General features: G+C 38.2%; 1 protein-coding gene and 1 pseudogene across 12 annotated transcripts in view; both read right to left on the bottom strand.

Annotated features, from left to right (window-relative positions):
* SLC35B3 (solute carrier family 35 member B3) overlaps positions 1 to 18,546 on the bottom strand; it is a 40,326-nt gene extending 21,780 nt beyond the window's left edge. For 3 of the 12 annotated variants that reach the window (XM_058733053.1, XM_058733054.1, XM_058733043.1), the window contains exons 1-8: positions 17,431 to 17,959; positions 16,071 to 16,196; positions 13,950 to 14,089; positions 11,933 to 12,226; positions 9,559 to 9,680; positions 6,067 to 6,221; positions 4,695 to 4,802; positions 86 to 183 (exon numbers count right to left, since the gene is read on the bottom strand). In XM_058733053.1, the coding sequence (XP_058589036.1) occupies positions 86 to 183; positions 4,695 to 4,802; positions 6,067 to 6,221; positions 9,559 to 9,680; positions 11,933 to 12,133 (684 nt within the window). In that variant the 5' untranslated portion in view covers positions 12,134 to 12,226; positions 13,950 to 14,089; positions 16,071 to 16,196; positions 17,431 to 17,959. The other 9 variants (XM_058733044.1, XM_058733046.1, XM_058733050.1 and 6 more) reach the window with 9 other exon arrangements.
* On the bottom strand, positions 2,775 to 3,907 carry LOC131513812 (protein arginine N-methyltransferase 1-like; annotated as a pseudogene).
* Positions 18,547 to 20,065: the final 1,519 nt, after the last annotated feature.

Genomic DNA, 20,065 nt, shown 5'->3' with positions numbered 1-20,065 from the left:
TCAACACCAGAAGTGGTTCGCAAAATGAAGCACGTCACCATTTCTGAGCCTGTCCATCGTGGAGAAAAAACACCAGAGCACTTACCATTTCTGAGTTGGAAGCATTGTGTAATTTCATGGCTTTCTCTTGAACGTTCCCAATGACGGCATCCGCACACAGTGCCAGGGAAATAAGGATCACACCTTCAAGAAAGTGCAAAAAAATACAACCTCCTTATTTAAACATGTGAACGACACTCAAGGTTTACCAGAGATTTAACTTGGCTAAAAAACCAAAGCAGATCTTAAATCACATTTGCTCAGTAAAAATGGATTATTTTCATCCACAACCAGCTGTAATTGGGTGCATAGATGATAACGTCAAAAAAAAAGGTAATGGACACTAATAAACTACATTAAAGTTGTCACCTTACTGTTTTTCATTATTATATAAAATAATAGTTCTGTTTAGGTTAAATGTTTGAAAGGAATACTCTATTAAACACATACAGAAGAAATTCTTAGGAGCTCTATCGGGACTGGTAGTTAGTTAATAGAAAAAATCAGATGAGGATGGAAATCGTAAAAGAAATTACCTACATTATTAAAACATTTAAAACACATAAACATACACATAGTTGCCAAGGTCTTTTCTTTGAATATGTGTCCTAACGAAAACCATACTCATAATACACACCGTTAATGATTTCCCAGTTGTTTTCGTTAAAAAGCATACAGGAAAACACAGGAACTTCGGACACAGTCAGGGGGCAGAATCCCTTCATGCTTTTATGATATCCCGCTATTTTTACAGTTGTTTCCTCCACACCTAATTCAACAATGATTCTGTTGACTAGTCAACCATATTGTTTCAATTAGCAGAAACAATTCTCTCTTCAAACTCATTTTTAAACAATTTAAAAAAATATATTTACTTTTGAGAGAGCGCAAGTTGGGGAGGGGCAGAGAGAGGGGGACAGAGGATCTGAAATGGGCTTTGCATCAACAGCAGTGAGCCTGATGTGGGGCTCGAACTCGTGAACCGTGAGATCATGACCTAGGCTGAAATCGGACGCTCAACGATTGAGCCACCCAGGTGTCTTTCATTTCTGCACAATGCAAGCAATATTATTACCTAGTTGTAACAGTACAACTGGCATGTACAAATCTGGAAATCAACACACCAATGCGAATAGGCACATCTACCTAAGAAGCAGGCGGTTGGTTACCTGAAGTGTTTAGGACACCGGTCACCAGCCATGTGCTTTACAGAAAGAACAAAAAGCAGCCTTGGTCACGTCTGTGAGTCTGCTGGGACCTACAGGAGTTTCCCCCTTTTCATTTTTTTAAACAATGCAGAAGCAATTACACGGAGCAGAAAAATATATGTGCATGTGTGTGCACTTGAGAATTTTCAAGTTTTCATACGTATTCTTCAGTTTGCCTTTTCATCATCTAACTTTGTGGTATTTATTACCTAATCATACATTTTTATTCACCAAACTTGATCCTGAATGCTCTTTTACTTATTTCAAATATGAAACCTGTCCTTGAAACAAAGATGGGCTATTGTTGAAGACTTGAATACAACATCCTCGCTCCCGGCAGGCTATTCAAAGACATTCTAAAAATGTTCTGAACAAAGGCAACACAGCATGAAAATGCTTGAACTACATTCTAAGGGGAATATTTAAAGGCAGACATTTATCTGCATAAGTAAATTCTGATATGTTCACTTTACACATTCAAAGTTTTATTTATGTCTATCTTAAATAAACAGTTAATCTAATCTCCTTTAGATAATATATTATTACAGATCAGAGACCATGATAAGTGCTCATCAGTTATTCTTAATGATGAAGTATGACCAGGTTCTAATTTTCTTACAAAATATTTCCATGGGAGTTGGAAAAGGTCAGCGGTCATGTCACCTTGAGAGGTTGCGGGACCACAGACACCACTGACACCACTTCAGCCCATCTTTATTGTCACTTTCACCCTCAGCACGCGCATGCGCTTTCATTCATACCCACTGTTCCATCACCTCAGTCAACCCTCCCACCACCTCTGTGTGAGGCAAGCTATCATCGTGATCTCTGTTTTAAGGGGAGAGTACAAAGGGGTCTGGCACTTTAGCCAGGGTTATAATTTTAGGTGATCTGAACAGAATTTGAAGCTGTGATTCTGACTGCAATTTGTGCCTTCTCTAAAACTGCTTTTTCAATAAGTAAAAGAGTCAATTACCTCAGTTTCCATACATAATTTTCCTTTGAGAGTTGCTGATACGAAGCGTTCTTGAAAAATCTACACCGTGTCAGACACATCTGTAACTATAAGCTTCTTTCTCAAAGGAAAACTCAGTGAAGTAATGATCACCTGTACTCTGAGCAAAGTTGAAACAGATGTAAGAGGTTCCATCAGAATCTTTTGGTTGTTGAAGGGTTACTCCAAGAGGCTGTGCTGGTTACATTTAAATCCATTAACTTAGCCTGGTTAACCAGGTTAGTAAATAAAGAAGGCTGACTAACAGCCATGAAGAAAAATTTTTGATTCTTAGGAATAGCAAAGCTGATGTAAATCATTTTCTTCATTATGTAGTACCTTTTTCTCATGAATAAATTTTTCCCCTTTCTTCAGAGTTCTTATGAACACGTATTTTATTTTATTTTTACTCTCCTCCCCCCCCATTGAGATCTACTGGCAATAAATGCAACCATATAAAAGCATAAATTATGAAAAACATAGCCATGATGTGCCCTGCCCCTCAGCCCAGGCCCTAAAAAAAGCCCTTCTGAGGGAGGGAAGAGAAGAACTGCCTAAGAACACTGTTGCCCCTGGGCCTGTGGGAGAAGCCAGGTGCTGCTTCAGCATATCTGGTAGTCAGTAGAGCAGGACAGCTCACACAGCTGGCCCTTGAAGTCCAGATCTCGATTATTATTGGCACTGGGCTGAATGTCAATGGCGCCAAAGATCTCTCCGCCTGTTTTCACTGTCAGGTGGTCCTCCATGTAGAACACTGTCTGCTCCCAGTGCGTGTGCAGGGACTCAGGGCTGGTGGAAAAGCCTGTCCTCTTGGGGCAGCAAGTAAACTTGATGTTGAAGTAGGCCACCAGGGCATGCTTCACTTGCAGGCAGAAGGGGGAGGTGAAGGTTAGGTCTTCCACCTTGACAGTGTAGATGTCCACCTCCTTCATGAGGCGGGCATTGGTGACCAGCTGCTTGGGGTCCACCACATCCACCAGGGTCTCTCTGATGGCCATGTCTTTGACACAAGATATGTCAAAGCCATATATGTTCTCCCACCAGTGGATCTTCATAGTCTTAGTACAGCCGGTCTTCAATGGTTGTCACATACAGTATGGCTCAGCCTGGGAAGATGAGGCCATTAGGTGTCAGCCACTTGTCTGGAACACCATATTGAGCATCGACTTGTAGAAGGGGCGGCAGTCCATCTACTCACTGATGATGATGTCTACCTTCTTCACTGGAACCTCTACTTTCTCCACCTTCCCCTTGGTGATGGTCACCACACGGTCTAAACTGTTGGTTTTGACAATCTGCACCACATAATCAGAAATACTGGAGCACTGGATCCCAATGACCAATGACCTTGCAGGCTCCAGCCTTGGCAGCAAACATACAGAGGATCCCTTGGCCGGAGCCCACGTCCAGTACCATGTTGTCCACAAAGAGGTGTCGGCTATGAAACATGGAGTTTTGGTACATGAGGGTGAGTGCCTCATCTTTCAGTATCTCTTTCGAAATGCCAAAGTGAGCACTGGAATCAAAGTAGTGATCTTTGCATGTCAGCACTGGGCTTCCTGATGCTTTCTGCCTGGCCCCAGGTGACCTCCATGATGCAGTCTGTGGCCTTGGCTGCTGCCACCTTTACCTGCACCTACTCCTCCTCTGGCCACCGAGACCTGCCCTGAACACGTAAGTATTTTAAATACTACTTTTGTCAGGCTAGGAGATGGGATGATACTAAGCTTATGAATAAAACTCAACAGTATTAGAATGACAATACTGTGTATATAATAATATAATAATTTCTCTTCAAGGTCGTTAGAATAAAAACAATATTATAACACATTTTTTATTCTTATTTAGTTCTAAATATACAGAATACCTATTTTGTCTTTGAAAAATCTAAATTTTATTTGCAAAATTCCACGGGACACACAAGGAGGAAACTGTTCATGGTGGAAACTTCAAGCACTGTAAGGTTATAGACATATTTAGAGTGCACAGTTCTATGTTAACATATAGCATAACTTTTCCTCTTTAGCTAAAATAATGACAAGTAAATGTGCAATTTAAATTTTTTTAAAAAAAGAATAAAAAGTTACTACTGTGATTCTCCTATAACTAATGCGTATACTTCCGATTCAGCCCATAAGAAACTCATCTATCATGTACTGGATCACAGAAGGTTTTGACTGGCCGCACAGCCTTTTGTCATGTCAAGATACCAGAGCACTAAAAAGAACTGTTACATTTGCAGGGTTGTAATATTTTTACTACATCTTATACAGAAAGTCCGAAAGCTTTATGTCAGATACGAAAATCATAGATGTCACACTATCGTTTAAAATTCTCATGAAATTATAAAATTTCTTACTCTATTATTTATTATTATTTCTTACTCAATTATAAAATTCTTACTCTAAACCCAAATGCCTGTAAAATCTGAGCAGCACAAACAATTTCCTTACCAGTCAGGTTGAAATTTGGTGCAACCGTGCTGTCAGCTAGGGTGAACCATATCAGGCCAAGGCTCATACATATGGCAGCAGACACATCTGCAATGTTGTAACGCTTCCCTGTGTAAAATAAATGTAAGCCAACCTCATTATGCACATGCCCACTTGACACAGTTTTAGATCTATGTGTCTAACCAAGTATAGCAGGATCTGCTTTTTATATCCAAAGTCAAAAACATACGAAGAATGCTTAGATCAGTGCCTTAGACAGTCACAGAAGGGCTTCGGAAAATTAAATTGCCAACGAGCAGCAACATGTCCTTAGGAGTTAGATATGAGATCCTACCTTATCTGTTACGGTGAGTAAATATGAACATTTAAAGTGCATGGACATGAGTGCCTTTTTTACTTCGTGTATGTTAGAAGATTCTGAATTTTCTTACAGCCCATACGTTTACAAAGTAACCAGAGCAATTTTTCAGGCTGCATAACTGTTTAAGTTTGCAACTACCATAATCAGAATTGGTGCGAATGAACTTATTTTAGAAGATCCACATCTAAATAATAAAATCATGTAGTGTAACTTTTTGGTAAGGATTGTTAAGGACGTATTACACATGCATGTGGTTTTTAATAGGGAAGGGTATCAGTACTCTTTCCTGCATCAACAGTTACCCTGAAATTATACATGAAGTAGTTGACATCCATACTTTCATTTCAAAGGGCTTTTGTGGGAAGGCCTCTAATGTAAAAAATGAAGAACTTTAGTGAAATAGAGACCCTTGATTGTCAAAACATGAATATTCTGCATGACTGTTATAGAAACAACAAAAATGTGTTCCACTTGCTATCATTGCTTCCTCTTTCGCTCCTATTTCCACATAGCCTGTAACTTAGTTGGGGCTCTAGGAAGTCAGTGAGCCAGCAGAGTTGGTAAAAAAGCAGTTCTGCTCAGGTTAACCTTTACTTCAGTGTGAGAACTGTCCGTGTGTATGATGGAGGTAGAGAGAGGAGCCCTGCAGAGCAGAAGAATGAAAGAATTGAAAAGAGGAGTTTTCTAGGTATTTCTGAGCTACGTCTTCAATAGATGAATGCAGTATTTCTGGAAATGTGATGGATTCCCGACTAAAAGAAAAAATAATTTAAAAAAGTACTATTTTTATTTTTCCCCAGTCCAAATTACTGACGGCAAAGACTAGGGGATACTGCAGAAGTATCAGTGTTTTTATAATACCTTATTTTGATACAATGTCACTCAGAATTGTTCTGGTATTTCGAATGTTCATTAAAAAATATTAATTGGAGTTTCAGGTTTTTCCTAATGCTAGATGCCATAACAGATCCTATTAGTTTCAAACAGTATGAAAACATATCATTACTATACCTTGAATAAAAACTCCTCCTAGCATAACAGGAATCAATTTGCAGCACTTGAAGATGACTTGGGTGGGATAATTCAGGTAGCCCAAGGAAGTATTTGATAACCCCATAGTACCCACAGTTAGAAAAGCTATTATCATGTAGGTTTTTCCTGGTATTCTGTAAAAGACAATTTTTAAAATCTTCATTTTGGGACCCAATTCACACTATTATAAGATAATGTGTTTACAATGTGTAAATGTCTAATTTCTGATGAATATTTCTACAAATACTGGTGAAATATCACTATTTTAAAGGTTATCACGCTGTATTCATACAAAAGAATGTTGGTAAAAGCAACAATTTACCCTTATTTAATTGATCACAAGTGAGAACTTTCAGCTGTGTGAAACACGGTGTACCAGAGTTCTACAGATTCTTCTGGATGGTCTGAAACGTTGGTAAGAAGTTTTTTAACAGCAGTTCTACCTACGTATAAAAACCATCTTGACTAAATTTGGAAAAAAGAGTTTTAAAAAATATTGACCTCCATAATGGTAAAAGGAACCTTAACTAATTTTCAACTTCTAAATTGTTGTTTCCTAATGTTCCCATCTAGCATTAGGAAAAATACGTCTAGCCCTTCTGCTAAAATAACCTGAGCAGAGTACCTGCAGAAAAAGTACATGGCAGTTTAAAACGCTGCACGTGATTTTTATTACCACAATGTCATATGAGTGAACTCTAATTCTGTATTCCATAAAATGTTACAACAATTAGCTTCAAGATGAGGTATCTGATTCCCCTCCTCACGATCCCAAATCACTACCTGGGGTCCTATCTGAATTTCCTAAAGGGGATTTTAATATGACATCTTCAGAATTTTGCATTATTATTGTGCACTTTGACTGGATATTTAATGGTCTAAAATAACCCTGTACACTGGTGTGACTAACACGTGAAGTACTATGCACATAATTAGATTATGCTGCATACTTAGATGTAGCTTCCATTTTGGGATTAAATCAAGGCAACAAAATTCCTCCATAGTTTTTATTTGGCTAGATATAAGGCAAAATAATATACTGGAAAATTCAATTGAAATGTATCCTTCCCATTTACATTTCAATTTTCAGGCCTTTCCTACTCAACCGCTAATAGAGTAGTCAACATTTAAAGTCCGTGTGGAAATAACGTGGCATGCCCATATGCATCAGTGTAGAACACAAACACTGATTTACATGCTATCTGTGGGGTCTAATCCTCAGTGAGGCATCATCAGGGAAGGACAGCACTACTCTTCCAGGTAATGACAGAAGTCACAGTGGTCAAATTTCCTCAGAGATAAATTGCAAATAGTGGACAGAAAATTAAAAAAAACCTCAAGTCAGAAAAATCATAAGGAATGTCGATTAAAAAGTACCATAACACAGGTCAAAAGAAAACCAGGAGACCTACATTCAGAAGGTCGCAACTCTTGAGAGCAACTTGCCATAGAAACTCATGAAGGCCCCAGCCTCCTCCAGGGGTGTTCGCTCACTGGTGAAACCAGGAGGTTATTAGATTCATCATCCTGCCTCTGGGGTGCTCACTGGGTCTGTTTTATTTAGTATCTCAATTTCTTACTTCTTTAGACATGGTGGGGAAATTGTGACTTTAAATAGCGCCTTCAAAACCAATTTGACAGATCTTCCTTAAAAACTCACATAAAGTAATAACAAAGTTACAAGGTAATCTTTGGTGAAAAATAACGAGTAGCGGGTTCAGGGTATTGCAACTTACAATATGCTTTACCACACAATAGGGAGTGGTCCTCAAAGGTCAGAGAACTTAAGAAACTCCCGTGAGGTCTTAGGACAGCTAATTAGAGGCCATGCCAAGACTCAAATACATGTTTTCTGACTCCATATCCTTTTCTCTTTCAAGTACAAGGTATTCATATAAACATAGGAAGAAAGGGGGGGAAAAAAAAACCAAGCAAAGAATCTGGCTAACTCAAGATTTAGAGAACAGTGGCATTTAAATAAATTCAGAAATATGTGACTGAGCATATTTTCATTGTAACATACCTTTAAAGACTTTTTCTAAAAATGTTTTTAACGTGCCATGGAAATGAAAAGGTTTCAACTCATAATTATCTTCATCTGTAAATTCTTTTCCTACACTCCTTCATTTATGTTTAAATCAAACAGAAATGATTTTATCTTTAAACATGTTACAGTCATGTGGTTTAAAGGCAGGGATAAACATGGCCGGAGGCACACTCCCCATCTCATTTGGGTAGATGACAGGGAGGCGTATCTTGGTATCACTTTCCATTTAAGAAAGACAGTGTTAGATTCTTTTACTTTGAAAACAGACGTCCAGCAGTTTGCAATTGGTGATGAATCATCAGGTTTTCCTACATATTAGTCTTGACAGATATATTTAATTACTTTTTATTCTATCACCTGTGACTGAGAATGGCAGTTTTAGAGCATGAAAATAATACAAATGCTATCCTCAGATTCAAACATTTTACTATGACTGCTCTAAAAATTTATTGGCAGTAAAGAGGTTGAGAACTACGAGTTAGAACTATGAAGAAATACGAGTGGTATAGACTTAAATATTTAAAATTTTATAGTTATCTTCTTACAAATATCAAAAATGTTTGTAAGAAAAATAGCAGCTGTGAAAATATCCTATTTTTACTGAAAGATTGAACATTTGTATCAATGAAGATCGAATGTCAGTATTATAGCTCCTTTACTGCATTTAAACTGCCCGATACATACATGAAATATTCACATATTAAAGTCTGATATGACAGGATAACCACACTTACAGAAGTTACATTCAATTTCCTAACCTCCTCTTGTATATAATCAGGTTTTTATTGCACATTGTTCAGTATACCATTAAAAATATTTTGAGATATTTCTCAAATCTAGATGGTCAATTTAAAATATACTGTTAAACAAGCTCCTGTGGTTTTGATGAAAACACACATTATGAAATTTCTCTGATGTCTAAACATGCAGTCTCAGGTCCTGGACATTACAAATACAACAATATTAAGCAGAGCATATCCCACCAAACATTAACTGTACATTTCAAAGACCACTATAAAAGTGGCATTGATAGTTCATTTCATCACTTTGATCTTAGTAGCACTGTAAGTCTTTCAGTAATCACACCCACTTCAGTGAAATTTATAAAAACACTTATGTACACTTGATACTTTCTCCTGTTTCAAGAAGATACATTTACTGTAAGTTGAGCCTAAACTACATTTTTCTGATAACATTACACTGTAAGAGAGACCACTTTTTTTCAGGGTACAAAGGAAATATATTTAGTATTTTTTAGTAAGTTGATTATACTGATAAAAATTCTTGGGTATTAGATATGTTTTATTAATAGGAAATATGTATATTGCATGTATAATATACCCCATATTCCCAAAACACAAAACAAAAAATTTAACTACTACTAATGAATTTAACTGTCAAAAAAATAAAAACAAGCTACATACCTTCTCCTTTTGTCCTGAATAAGCTGAAGTTCTATTAGGCCAAATATGGAGTAAAATGCAAACTGTACTAAAGTTAGGTACCAGCCAAAGGACTTAAAACCCTCCACTGAAAATATTAATTCCTGTCAAGAGATACATGAATACTGTTAAGTTCTTGGGCAAACCAATTTCTTCACAATAAATTCCTATAAACACAACATTAAATTTTTTTTTTTTACATTTATTTATTTTTGAGAGACAGAGAGACACAGCACAAGTGGGGAGGGGCAGAGAGAGAAGGAGACAGAATCCGAAACAGGCTCCAGGCTCTGAGCTGTCAGCACAGAGCCCGACATGGGGCTCGCACTCACAAACCGTGAGATCATGACCTGAGCCGCAGTTGGACGTTCAACCAACTGAGCCACCCAGGCGCCCCTATAAACACAACATTTTAAAAGAAACCAAGCCTCACCACCACCACCACCAAAAAAACAAACAGAACAAAACAAAACAAAAAAACCCACCAAAAATCAAAACACCATCCAAATCACAAGGCACCTCAAAGGTAAAATTAGAGAAGTCCAGGAGGCCTTTCCAAAGAACTGAGTGAGAAAAACAAAGGGAGGAAGGCTGGCTATAAAGCAACATTATCCTATGCTTTGCTCTTTAAAAAAAAAAAAAAAAAAAAGATTGCCAAAATTAAAAACTGCCCCCAAACATTGAGAAAGGTCCCTGGGTCAAGAACTCCTTTATGATACAATAAATATATTTCATTAGTTTATTATCTCAGACCTGTTTTTTCTATAGGAATTTAATCAGTTCAAACCAACGTTATTTTTTAGAATATCTGGGCCACGGATTTTATGAAATTTCTCCTTGTAAATGGTTACTTATCTAAACACAATGTTGTGTCATGAAGTAACATTTATATTAATTGTTAATAAGCCATTATTAACAAGTCATTAAGAGGTATTCCAATAGTTATTTGGCTTAATCCAATAAATCACCCTCCCTCATAAACTCTGAACTAGATACTGTGTAATTCCCCAAATTTACTTCATGTTCAAGTACGTCTGCAAGGTATTTAGGAATTTTCTGGCACACGAACTAAAAAACATGAAAATAGCTTTATTAAGTATGCTAGCATTCAGATATATTATATATATATAATATATTATATATATATAATATATTATATATATATATAACTTCCATTACAAAACCCCACCATTTTCTCTACACTATTTTAAAGCTTTTCTTTTTTTCATTTATTTTTGAGAGTCAGAGAGCAAGAGAGAGAGAGCACGAGCCAGGGAGGGTCAGAGAGAGAGAGGGAGAGAGAGAATCCCAAGCAGAATCTGCACTATCAGTGCAGAGCCTGACACGGGGCTCAATCTCATAAGCTGTGAGATCATGACCTGAGCAGAGATCAAGAATCGGACACTTAACCAACTGAGCCACGCAGGCGCCCCTAAACTATTTTAATATGCTAGCAACATCAGTTTTCACAAAGTGAAAGTGATGTTTATCTAATTTTAAAAGAATTTTTGCATAGATTATAAAGTCTCTGCTCATTAATCAAACAGAAAAAGATTAATATAAATTTGTACAGCAAACTTCTAATTCATTTTCCTTTCTAATGACTAACTCTGCTCCCAAACTATTTGGTAACAATGGTATTTTGAAGAAGAAATAAAATATTTTTTAACAAGAAATTGCAACCTTTCTTTGATAAAATTTACTATTTTTCATTGTTCTTCATTGTGATATCTGAATTTTTGTATCATCTTCTAGTGGGGAAATTAGTTATTATAAATACTAAGATTTTTAATTCATGTTTTTATTTCACGCTAATACTCCTCATAGCATTTTTACAAGGAATAATCAATTCTACCATCTTCTTTATTTATACTTCCTTTTATATTTCATCTATATATGATAATCGAAAAGAATACAGTAATTTTTAAGATCACTCTAATGAGCTCCAAGAATCAACCATGGGCTAGAATATGACTTTTGTGTTATTATTCAATTTTATTGGAGAATTATGTTCCAAAATATCAGCAAATACTTGAATCACTCTTTACAAACACATGGGTGCATATTACCCCCATTTTGTTAAACACAATAAATAGTTCAAATTGTGTTCATAATTTTAATTTTTTAAGATGGTCTCTGTTCCTCTCCCATCTGAAATGTTCAACTGTGAAATTTTGATCCCCGAAAAAAGGAGCACACTAACTTTTAGAAAGTCTTTTTCTGTATTTAAAAAACTCAAAAATGTGAATAAACTGGTATCCTATGGAGAAAACTACCTTGGGTAAAACTATTAGTAATGCTCTTATTGACCTCAACTGTTATAAATAATTAGCATCTTGTAAATAAATATTTTTACCTGTAAATATCCATAAATTAGGTAAAATACAAAAACTCCAGCAACACATATGAAAAACTGAGTAAGTTTGTTAAATCTGCTGAGATTTATGCCAAGCACTACAACGTCATCTATTGACTTGATGTGTGGTGACATTGTCTGTGTTTTGGGAGGGACAGTTATAGAAATATATTTCCTGGAACTGTTGAACTTGAGATCCATTGTTCTTGTTTTGCTGCATTCAGTGCTTCCAAATTTATCTTTGTTGGTTTCCTCTCCTTTGTTCAGTGTTTCTTTTGCTTGCTGAGCCAAGTCCTAAAGAAGGAAATTAGCAATTAAAGCAAAACCTTTGGATACTATGCTCCAAGTAATAGTTCACATCACACTTTAAAAATTATACAGGCGAATCTCATTTTCTCTAGATATTAATATAGTAATTCCTCTATTCAAACTTCTAAGCAACCAAAAACAATGTCTACTCTCCAATTTTTGTTTGCCTGGTAAAGACCAATATCGCTAAACACAATGCCATTCTCATTCCCACAGCAAACGTCAAAAGCTAACTTAGTGTTTATTTTTTATCTTTGTGTTTACTTATCAAAGAAGTAAATATGCTTTTATTGTTTTTACATGTATTAAGGATATAATTTTTAAAGCCCATGACAGTCTATGAGTAACATCTTCAACATTAAAGTTGATCTTGGGGCGCCTGGGTCGCTCAGTCGGTTAGGCGTCCGACTTCAGCTCAGGTCACGATCTCGCGGTCCGCGAGTTCGAGCCCCGCGTCGGGCTCTGGGCTGACGGCTCAGAGCCTGGAGCCTGCTTCCCATTCTGTGTCTCCCTCTCTCTCTGCCCCTCCCCCGTTCATGCTCTGTCTCTCCCTGTCTCAAAGGTAAATAAACGTTAAAAAAAAAAAAATTAAAAAAAAAATAAAGTTGATCTTTAATTGCACACAAAAAACTGATGCTCCCTTAAATACTAATACAATTTAAAATATATTTGCTAAGGATGTTTTAAAATAAACTCAAACAACTATAAGTTACTTTTAAAAAAGCTAGCTTTGTCAGAGACTATAGAAAGGATGATATGCTTTAGCAACAGCATTTCTTAGGTTAAAAGATGTTTCCTTCCTTTGGAAATCATTTTAATTTAAAAAGTCTTTGGGGAGTTGTTCAATGGATTTCAAGTTTCAGTTATACAAGATGAGTAAGTTCTAGAGACTCACTATAGGACATAGTGCCTATAGTTAACAACATGGTGGTGTGCACTTAAAAATTTCTTAAGAGGGTAGATACCATGTTATACATTTTTAACCACACACACACACACACACACAGGCAAACACATGGAAACTTGTAGAGATGACAGATATATGTATTACCTTGATTATTAGGTGATGGTATCATAGGTATATGCATATGTCCCAACTCATCAAATTGTGTTATGTTAAACATGTGTAGTTTTTTTTTGTATAAAAATTATACCTCAATACAGCTGTTTAAAAAAAAAAAAGAAATAAAGAAGTCTTTGGGATTATAAAAAGCTGGAAAACATCATTTTTTGTTAGTCTGTGAAAAAAAGTCATGAGGACTCTGTAGATGACTGTCAGTTTCTCTTTGGATTTATATAAACTGAAAAATGAATTCCAAGTACAGGGTGAGGAGAGAGCAGAGTTAGGACAACTAAACACATTTATGATGAAAAAATTATCCTAGAAAAGACTGTCTTTCACAACCCCAATGGGGACTAAAATTTAGACTAGCTGAGTAAAGAGGATGGATAAGGATAATTTTGACAAAACTGTCTTGATGGCTTAAAATGGCAAGACTTAGTCACTTTGTGATCACTTCTCCTTTGCTGATCACAGAGATTAAGCAGGCCATCTTTAGTAATTTAAATATGGATCCAGGTTCTGAATACAACTTGTAACTAACCATACTCAGGCATCAAAGAACATTTGTTTTACAGTGCACCCGCCAAATTTCTAAAGAGATAAAGCATAATTTTAAAAAGTTTTACTGTATTTCTTTTCCTTTACCTGTTTCTTCTTCTTTATATATTGTTCTTCCTTCCCACACTATGTTTCAATCACTGCCATCTCTGAGTTAAGACTTTTTAAGACATCTTGCAGGACACCCTTGAGATCTGACTTTCTTTATAAATCATGCTTCAAATGATCTTGAATGTAGAAGAAACAAAAACCTGAGTAACTACTTTCCACATGTGTAGGCATGGATACAGAGTACCATTCAAATAAATCTCATCCCCCTTAAGCTTCTCCTCCCTCCACATCTTTCAATCAAGCCCCAAACTGCCCACAATGGACTACTATTTTCCATGGTCTATTCCAGAAATAGACCATGGACTTTCAAACACCTCTACCTTATGTTAATGATGTTCTTTCAGCCTGATGTCTTCTTTCTCTAGGTCAGGGTTTGAAATAAGCTTTAGCGTTCCTTCCTTTGTGATACCCTCTCTAATTCCCCAGCTGGGAGAGAACAGAACTGAAAAGGCAAGACTCAAATCTTACTTATCTCTCCATTCTTGGGATCCGGCATACTCTGCACCCTAATAAAGGAACCAAATAAATTGGCCCTTCGTCTGGAAGTACTAAAACCCCAGCTTGCAATCACTCTGTCTACCTGAGTATGATTTTTCAAATGTACTGTGGTGGTGGCAAACTTTGTGAGCAAAACTAAAAATCTTATGGAAAACAGGTTGAGTAGGATGTGCAAATATTGATTATATATTTACACGAGAGAATAAAACTTCTAGAAGACCTCTTTCCTGCTTTTGTTAGTATCAAAAATTTGTCCCCAACCATATTCTGCTGAGATGTTTGTAATTTAGCAAAATGCCTGGCATATTGCAGTGACTCAGAAAAATTATAGCTACCCTTATGAGAAAGCAGTACAGCATGGTGCTTTCCCTATGCTTTGGATTTTGACAGATCTGAGTGCACGACCCAGCTTTGCTAACTGATTAGCTGAAGAACCTTAAGCAAATTCTTTTAACCTTTTTGAACTTCAGGTTGTACATCTTTAAAAGGGAGGGGGGGGGTGGTAAAAAATGTGCCTATCATAGAATTTTTTTTAGTACTAAATGAAATAAATGTAAAAACATCTGGCATATAGTAAGACCACCAATGTTAACTATTATCCAACTTTTTAGAACCACTGCTAGTGCGATATGGTTGGCTGCTGGGAGACTCACTCCTCTGATGTGCAGTTGGAAATACGAATCTGGACTTCCAACCCGGACTTCTCTTCTGAAATCCAGATCTCTACTTCCAAATGCTTCTTTGAAAGCATTTCTACTCATGAGTTCCACTGGCACCTCATTTCAAAAATGTTCAAAGCTGGGAGTGCCTGGGTGGCTAAGTCAGTTAAGCCTCCGACTCTTAATTTTGGCTCAGGTCATGATCTCAGGGGTTCATGAACTCGAGCCTTGCACTAGACTCCATGCTCTCAGTGTGTAGCCTGGTTGCAATTCTCTCTCTCTGCCCCTCCCCCATACTCTCTCTCAAAATAGATAAACTTAAATAAATAAATAAAAGTCCAAAGTTGAACTATGTTCACCTCCAAACAAACCTGCCCTTCCTATATTCCCAATCTCACTTATGGTATTGAGCAGAAAATCTGTAAATTATCTTAGATTCTTTCCTTTTCCTCAAATTTACATTTTGCCAAGGTTCCTTTTGATTCCACATCTGTAAATGTATTTAAAATCTGTTTCTGAACCTACCATTAGCAGCTGTTTTCTCTTGCCTAGATTACTAGGCATCACTAGATTACTGTTTACAATCTCTTCTTCCCTTTCTGATCCCTCTTTCACATTGCTCAACATGAATACCCACTGTACTATACCTCTGATTAAGGCCCTATACATTACAAGCTGGGTGATTCTCTGGACTCTCATAGCATTTTATAAAATTTTTTACAAATACCTAAATCATAACAGCATAACTTTTCGCTTTTATGGTTGCTTCTCTTAGAAGCTTCTGAAATCTTTAGGGGAAGAGAAGATATCATCTTCATTATGTTTCAACACATAACAAAAGTGTAAAATATGAAATGAAGGAGTCTATTGCACTCTAGTAAGCACCAATTTAATCAACAGAATTCTGCTCCTTTCCAACAATTTGCCACTTTCAACACACCTATTGGCAATCTTAGGAGCCGCAGATCTGTGCCAGACATGTAGAGTTAAATCCCTTCAGCACTGTCACTTCTTGGACATCTGTGCCAAAATATTGACATCTCCACTGAAATTTCCCACAAAGCATCTGAAATGAACATGGAAATAAATTCATTTCTTTTGCTTACTTGAGGTACCAGTTCCAGAAAATCTGCCTTGCAAGCTTTGCATTTAGAATGCAGTTTTATTAATCAGAACATCACTGGTCAGGTCACATGACTGATGAAGGAAGACACTGTAAACTCTGATACCCAATAACTGTAATCCTGATGTGTGCCACACACCTTCCGTTTCAGACATTAATGATGGATATTAATCAATATCCACAGAACCTAGGCCAATGTCCTTTCGATGCAGGAAAAATAAAATCAAGCATAGAATTAAACCTGTTTTCAAATTAAATGATCAACATTTTGCTCTGCTTTAGACATTCACAGTAAGCCTTAAACTAAGAACAAAAAACCCCACAGGTGTGAATCACTGCCTGAGGCCTCTCCTGTTCTTAAAGTCAACACATATATTTAACTTTACTTGTTGGTACAAAGCAACTGCTAAAATGGGAAAAGTCAGCATTTTCAGTATATACTGACATCTAAAAATTATAAATAACTGGTAATAACATTGGTTTGCAATGACCCACTTAAGTTAAAAATCTTTCAGTTCATTTCTTAATCTAGTTCTTTTCCAGTCTTTAGAAGAAAAGTCTCCCACTACTACAGGGTAGAATACGAGGAAATTACATTACAGTGTAAATAACCTGAACATACTTTACTCTGTATTTTGTCATACTCGTTACAAATAAAATAATCTTGCCATTGTATCTACATTAACTGGACTCTATTAATTGTTCACCTATGGGTTATGGTTATAAAACAACAAAAAAAGGGGGGCTCATTTCTTTGTACAGACTTCACTACACGAAGATCAAACAGGGTACGCATTTTTGACAGTTACTCAATTTTTTTCCAAGGGATAAATCTAAGCTTTGGATTTAATATAAAGAAATTAAGTACAAATAACACTCATCCAAATTATTTTCAAATGCTGCCGTATCTCTCTCTTCCAAGGCCCAAACTATCCCAATTCACTTAGGAAAACGTGAATCCAAAAATCTACCCTCGACATCGACATGTGAGACCCTACCTTAGAAGAAATGCATATGCCCGGCACTAAAAAACCCCACTGTCAGCACACCAAAGCATTCCACCTCCTTTCAGTATTTCTTTAAAAAAAAAATAAAAAGGCGGGGGAGAAAACTAAGCTGCAAAGACTGGAGAATCTGCATAACTTTTAGTGGAAGATTATGACATAAATTTAATAACCTGGCAAGAACGATCACCTTGCACCGCAAAGCAGATGGACAGCAGAAGACCCTAAGTACTTTATCTAACGCAGAACCCGGAAGTAGCTCTTCACTCAAAAGCAGTCTTGGGAACCCAGGCGACTGCCAGTTCTCCAGAGGCCCCTCACTAGTCTAAAAGGCCCTCCTGGAAGTGGCCTCACGCCTGAGTCCACAGACCGGGGCCTGAGGGGGTTCTAGCCTGCCGCAGGGCGCAAAGGGGACAAGGAGGGACACACACTCCTCCCTAGAAACTGTGCCAGGTTTCCGTTCTTTAAAAAAGGAAGTCATCCCCGCCCTCCATCCTGCCCTCAATCCCCTCGCCGCACGCTCGTTCTAGATGAGGAAGATAAGCTGTGTCCAGGTTCTCTGGGGAGGGGAGGGTCTGGGTCCCGAACACGGCGAAGAGCCGGGGGTACACGTCCACTCCAGAGCCGTTAAGCCACCTGAAAAGGTGACCCCAGCCCGGGTGGCGCCTGCCAGACGGAGCGGTCTCCCCCTCCCCAGGTCGCCATCACCTCCTTCTCCTCTCCGCCTACCCCTGCACTTTCCACAGCGGCCGCCGCCTCCTCGCAAGGTGTTCGCCTCGCCTGCGCCCGCGCGCCACTTCCGCCTACGTGTCCCCGCGCGCGTGCGCAGCTGTGCGGCCCCGCCCCCTCGCCGGCCTGGGGTCTCCCGCGGCGAGGGCGCGGTTACCTTCCGCGCATGCTCTCTCTTCTCAGGAACCTGGGTAGAGCGCAGCCAAGGTGGGCACCGCGGTGCCGGGAGTGCGTTCCTGCGCCCACTAAAATTTGCTTAGGAGTGGGGAGCTCCGATCGGGTAGAGTGTTCTTATCCTTTGATCGGTCCTCGCTTGTTGCTGGTCTCTGAGCCTCTGCAGCCTCCGGGTTGCTTCGGCCTCGTACTCCCGGGTCCCTCCCCCGTGGGCCACCACGCTGGGGGCCACTTCCACTGCCATGGCCCTTTGCTGATATTTGGGAAGGAAGACTAGTGGAGAATGTTGAACCCGGAATTAGAAACACTGGGGTTCCCTCTTCCCTCCTCTTGATCCAGATAAGATGGCATAGTCACCCTACCTGTCTCTATTATGTTCTTGCCTGACTTGGACCTGCTTTCTGGTGACAGCGGACTGAAGTCGCACTTGGGTTGCTTCTGACGTTATAATTCACCTTGTAGCTACAGCAACCCCAGGCCTTCCAACGTGATACGAAAGTTGACAGCATTGTTAACACAATGTCACTTACTGCTCAGAATGTACATACATCCCGTTGCTCTGCCAGCTATCAACACTAAACATTTATCCTGCATTTAGGGTTACATCTACGGTCGCTGAGATGTAATGACATGAACCCCAAGATGGGATAGCTGCGATAGCTTTAGGTAACACTAAGGTGGCCTGGAAGGCAAAGATTACTGTAAGGAAGCCAGAACATTTTTTGAGTGCATGATTTGGATACCCATAGAGGGATGGATTGGATTAATGTATATGTTAACATCAAGTCAGTTTCGCACAGTTTTGACAATTTCACAGGCATTATACAGAAAGGACAACATTTGTATTTTGTATTGGGTGTGAGGGTTTATATCAAAGACTGGCAGATATCTCCTAGTATAAGCGAGGTGAGTGTGGCTAGGCATTTTTATTTAATCCTTACCAACCTGGTACAAGGTCAGTGTTATCAGCATTTTATAAATGTTGAAATTAGGACTTAGAGAATTTTAATTTCCCACTGAGACAGTAAATGACAAAGCCATTAACGATGCCATACTGTTACCTGAATAATGTGGACTTAAAGGCATTTGAACAACAGTTCTTTATTGAGCACCTATTAAATGGGCATATGCAGAGTTTGCATGCATAATCCATAAATTACAAGTATGGGTTCCTTGCCCTCAAGGAGTTGTGGACACAAAAGAAAAGGTAAATGTCAGCATAGAACAACTTATTGTACAAGAGACATCATAAATTACCCTCTACTTCTGCCTGGACAATTACCATAGCCTTTCTGACAGGACTTTCTACTTCCCCTTTATTTCTCTACTTCCAGTTTCCATTCAGCAGCTTGCTGTTTGCGCCTCCCCCATGTATTATGAGAGCAGAGATTTTGTCTCAGTCACAGCTGTATTGCCATCATCTAGAACAGAGTGCTTGGTACAGTCTGCACTCAGTAAATAGTTGCTGAGTGAATTACCAAGATGCAATGCCAAATGAGGGTGAGGACAGGAGTATGGAAATCCAGAAAAAGTGAAATATTGGCTGGCATGGCTTATGAAAGCTTCTTCTAAACGGAAGAACATAGATGATGAGGATTCCAATGGCTTTGAAATGGGGGAAAGGGGAGGGAAGGCAGTCCAAGTAGAATCAACCAAAATAAACAGAGACATTAAACAGGCAGTAATCGGATTTACAGTAATGCTAATATGCTGATCTCCACGAGCAAAACTAAGACAGGAAAGCAGCTAATAGCTGGTGTGTGAAAATTCAGCCTTGCCTCACGGAGGGCTCATGTATCATTTCCCTCTTTACTAGCAAATTCCATCCTTCCTAGATTGTATCCGTTAGCTATTATCAATTCCAGACCGACTGGCAAATACATTTAGAGCATAGTTGGAATTTGT

This window comes from Neofelis nebulosa, chromosome 6 (assembly GCF_028018385.1).
Source record: "Neofelis nebulosa isolate mNeoNeb1 chromosome 6, mNeoNeb1.pri, whole genome shotgun sequence".
In the NCBI taxonomy this organism is placed as follows: Eukaryota; Metazoa; Chordata; class Mammalia; order Carnivora; family Felidae; genus Neofelis; species Neofelis nebulosa.
The sequence above is the reverse complement of the archived record's forward strand: the minus strand, read 5'-3'. Positions and strand labels throughout refer to the sequence as shown.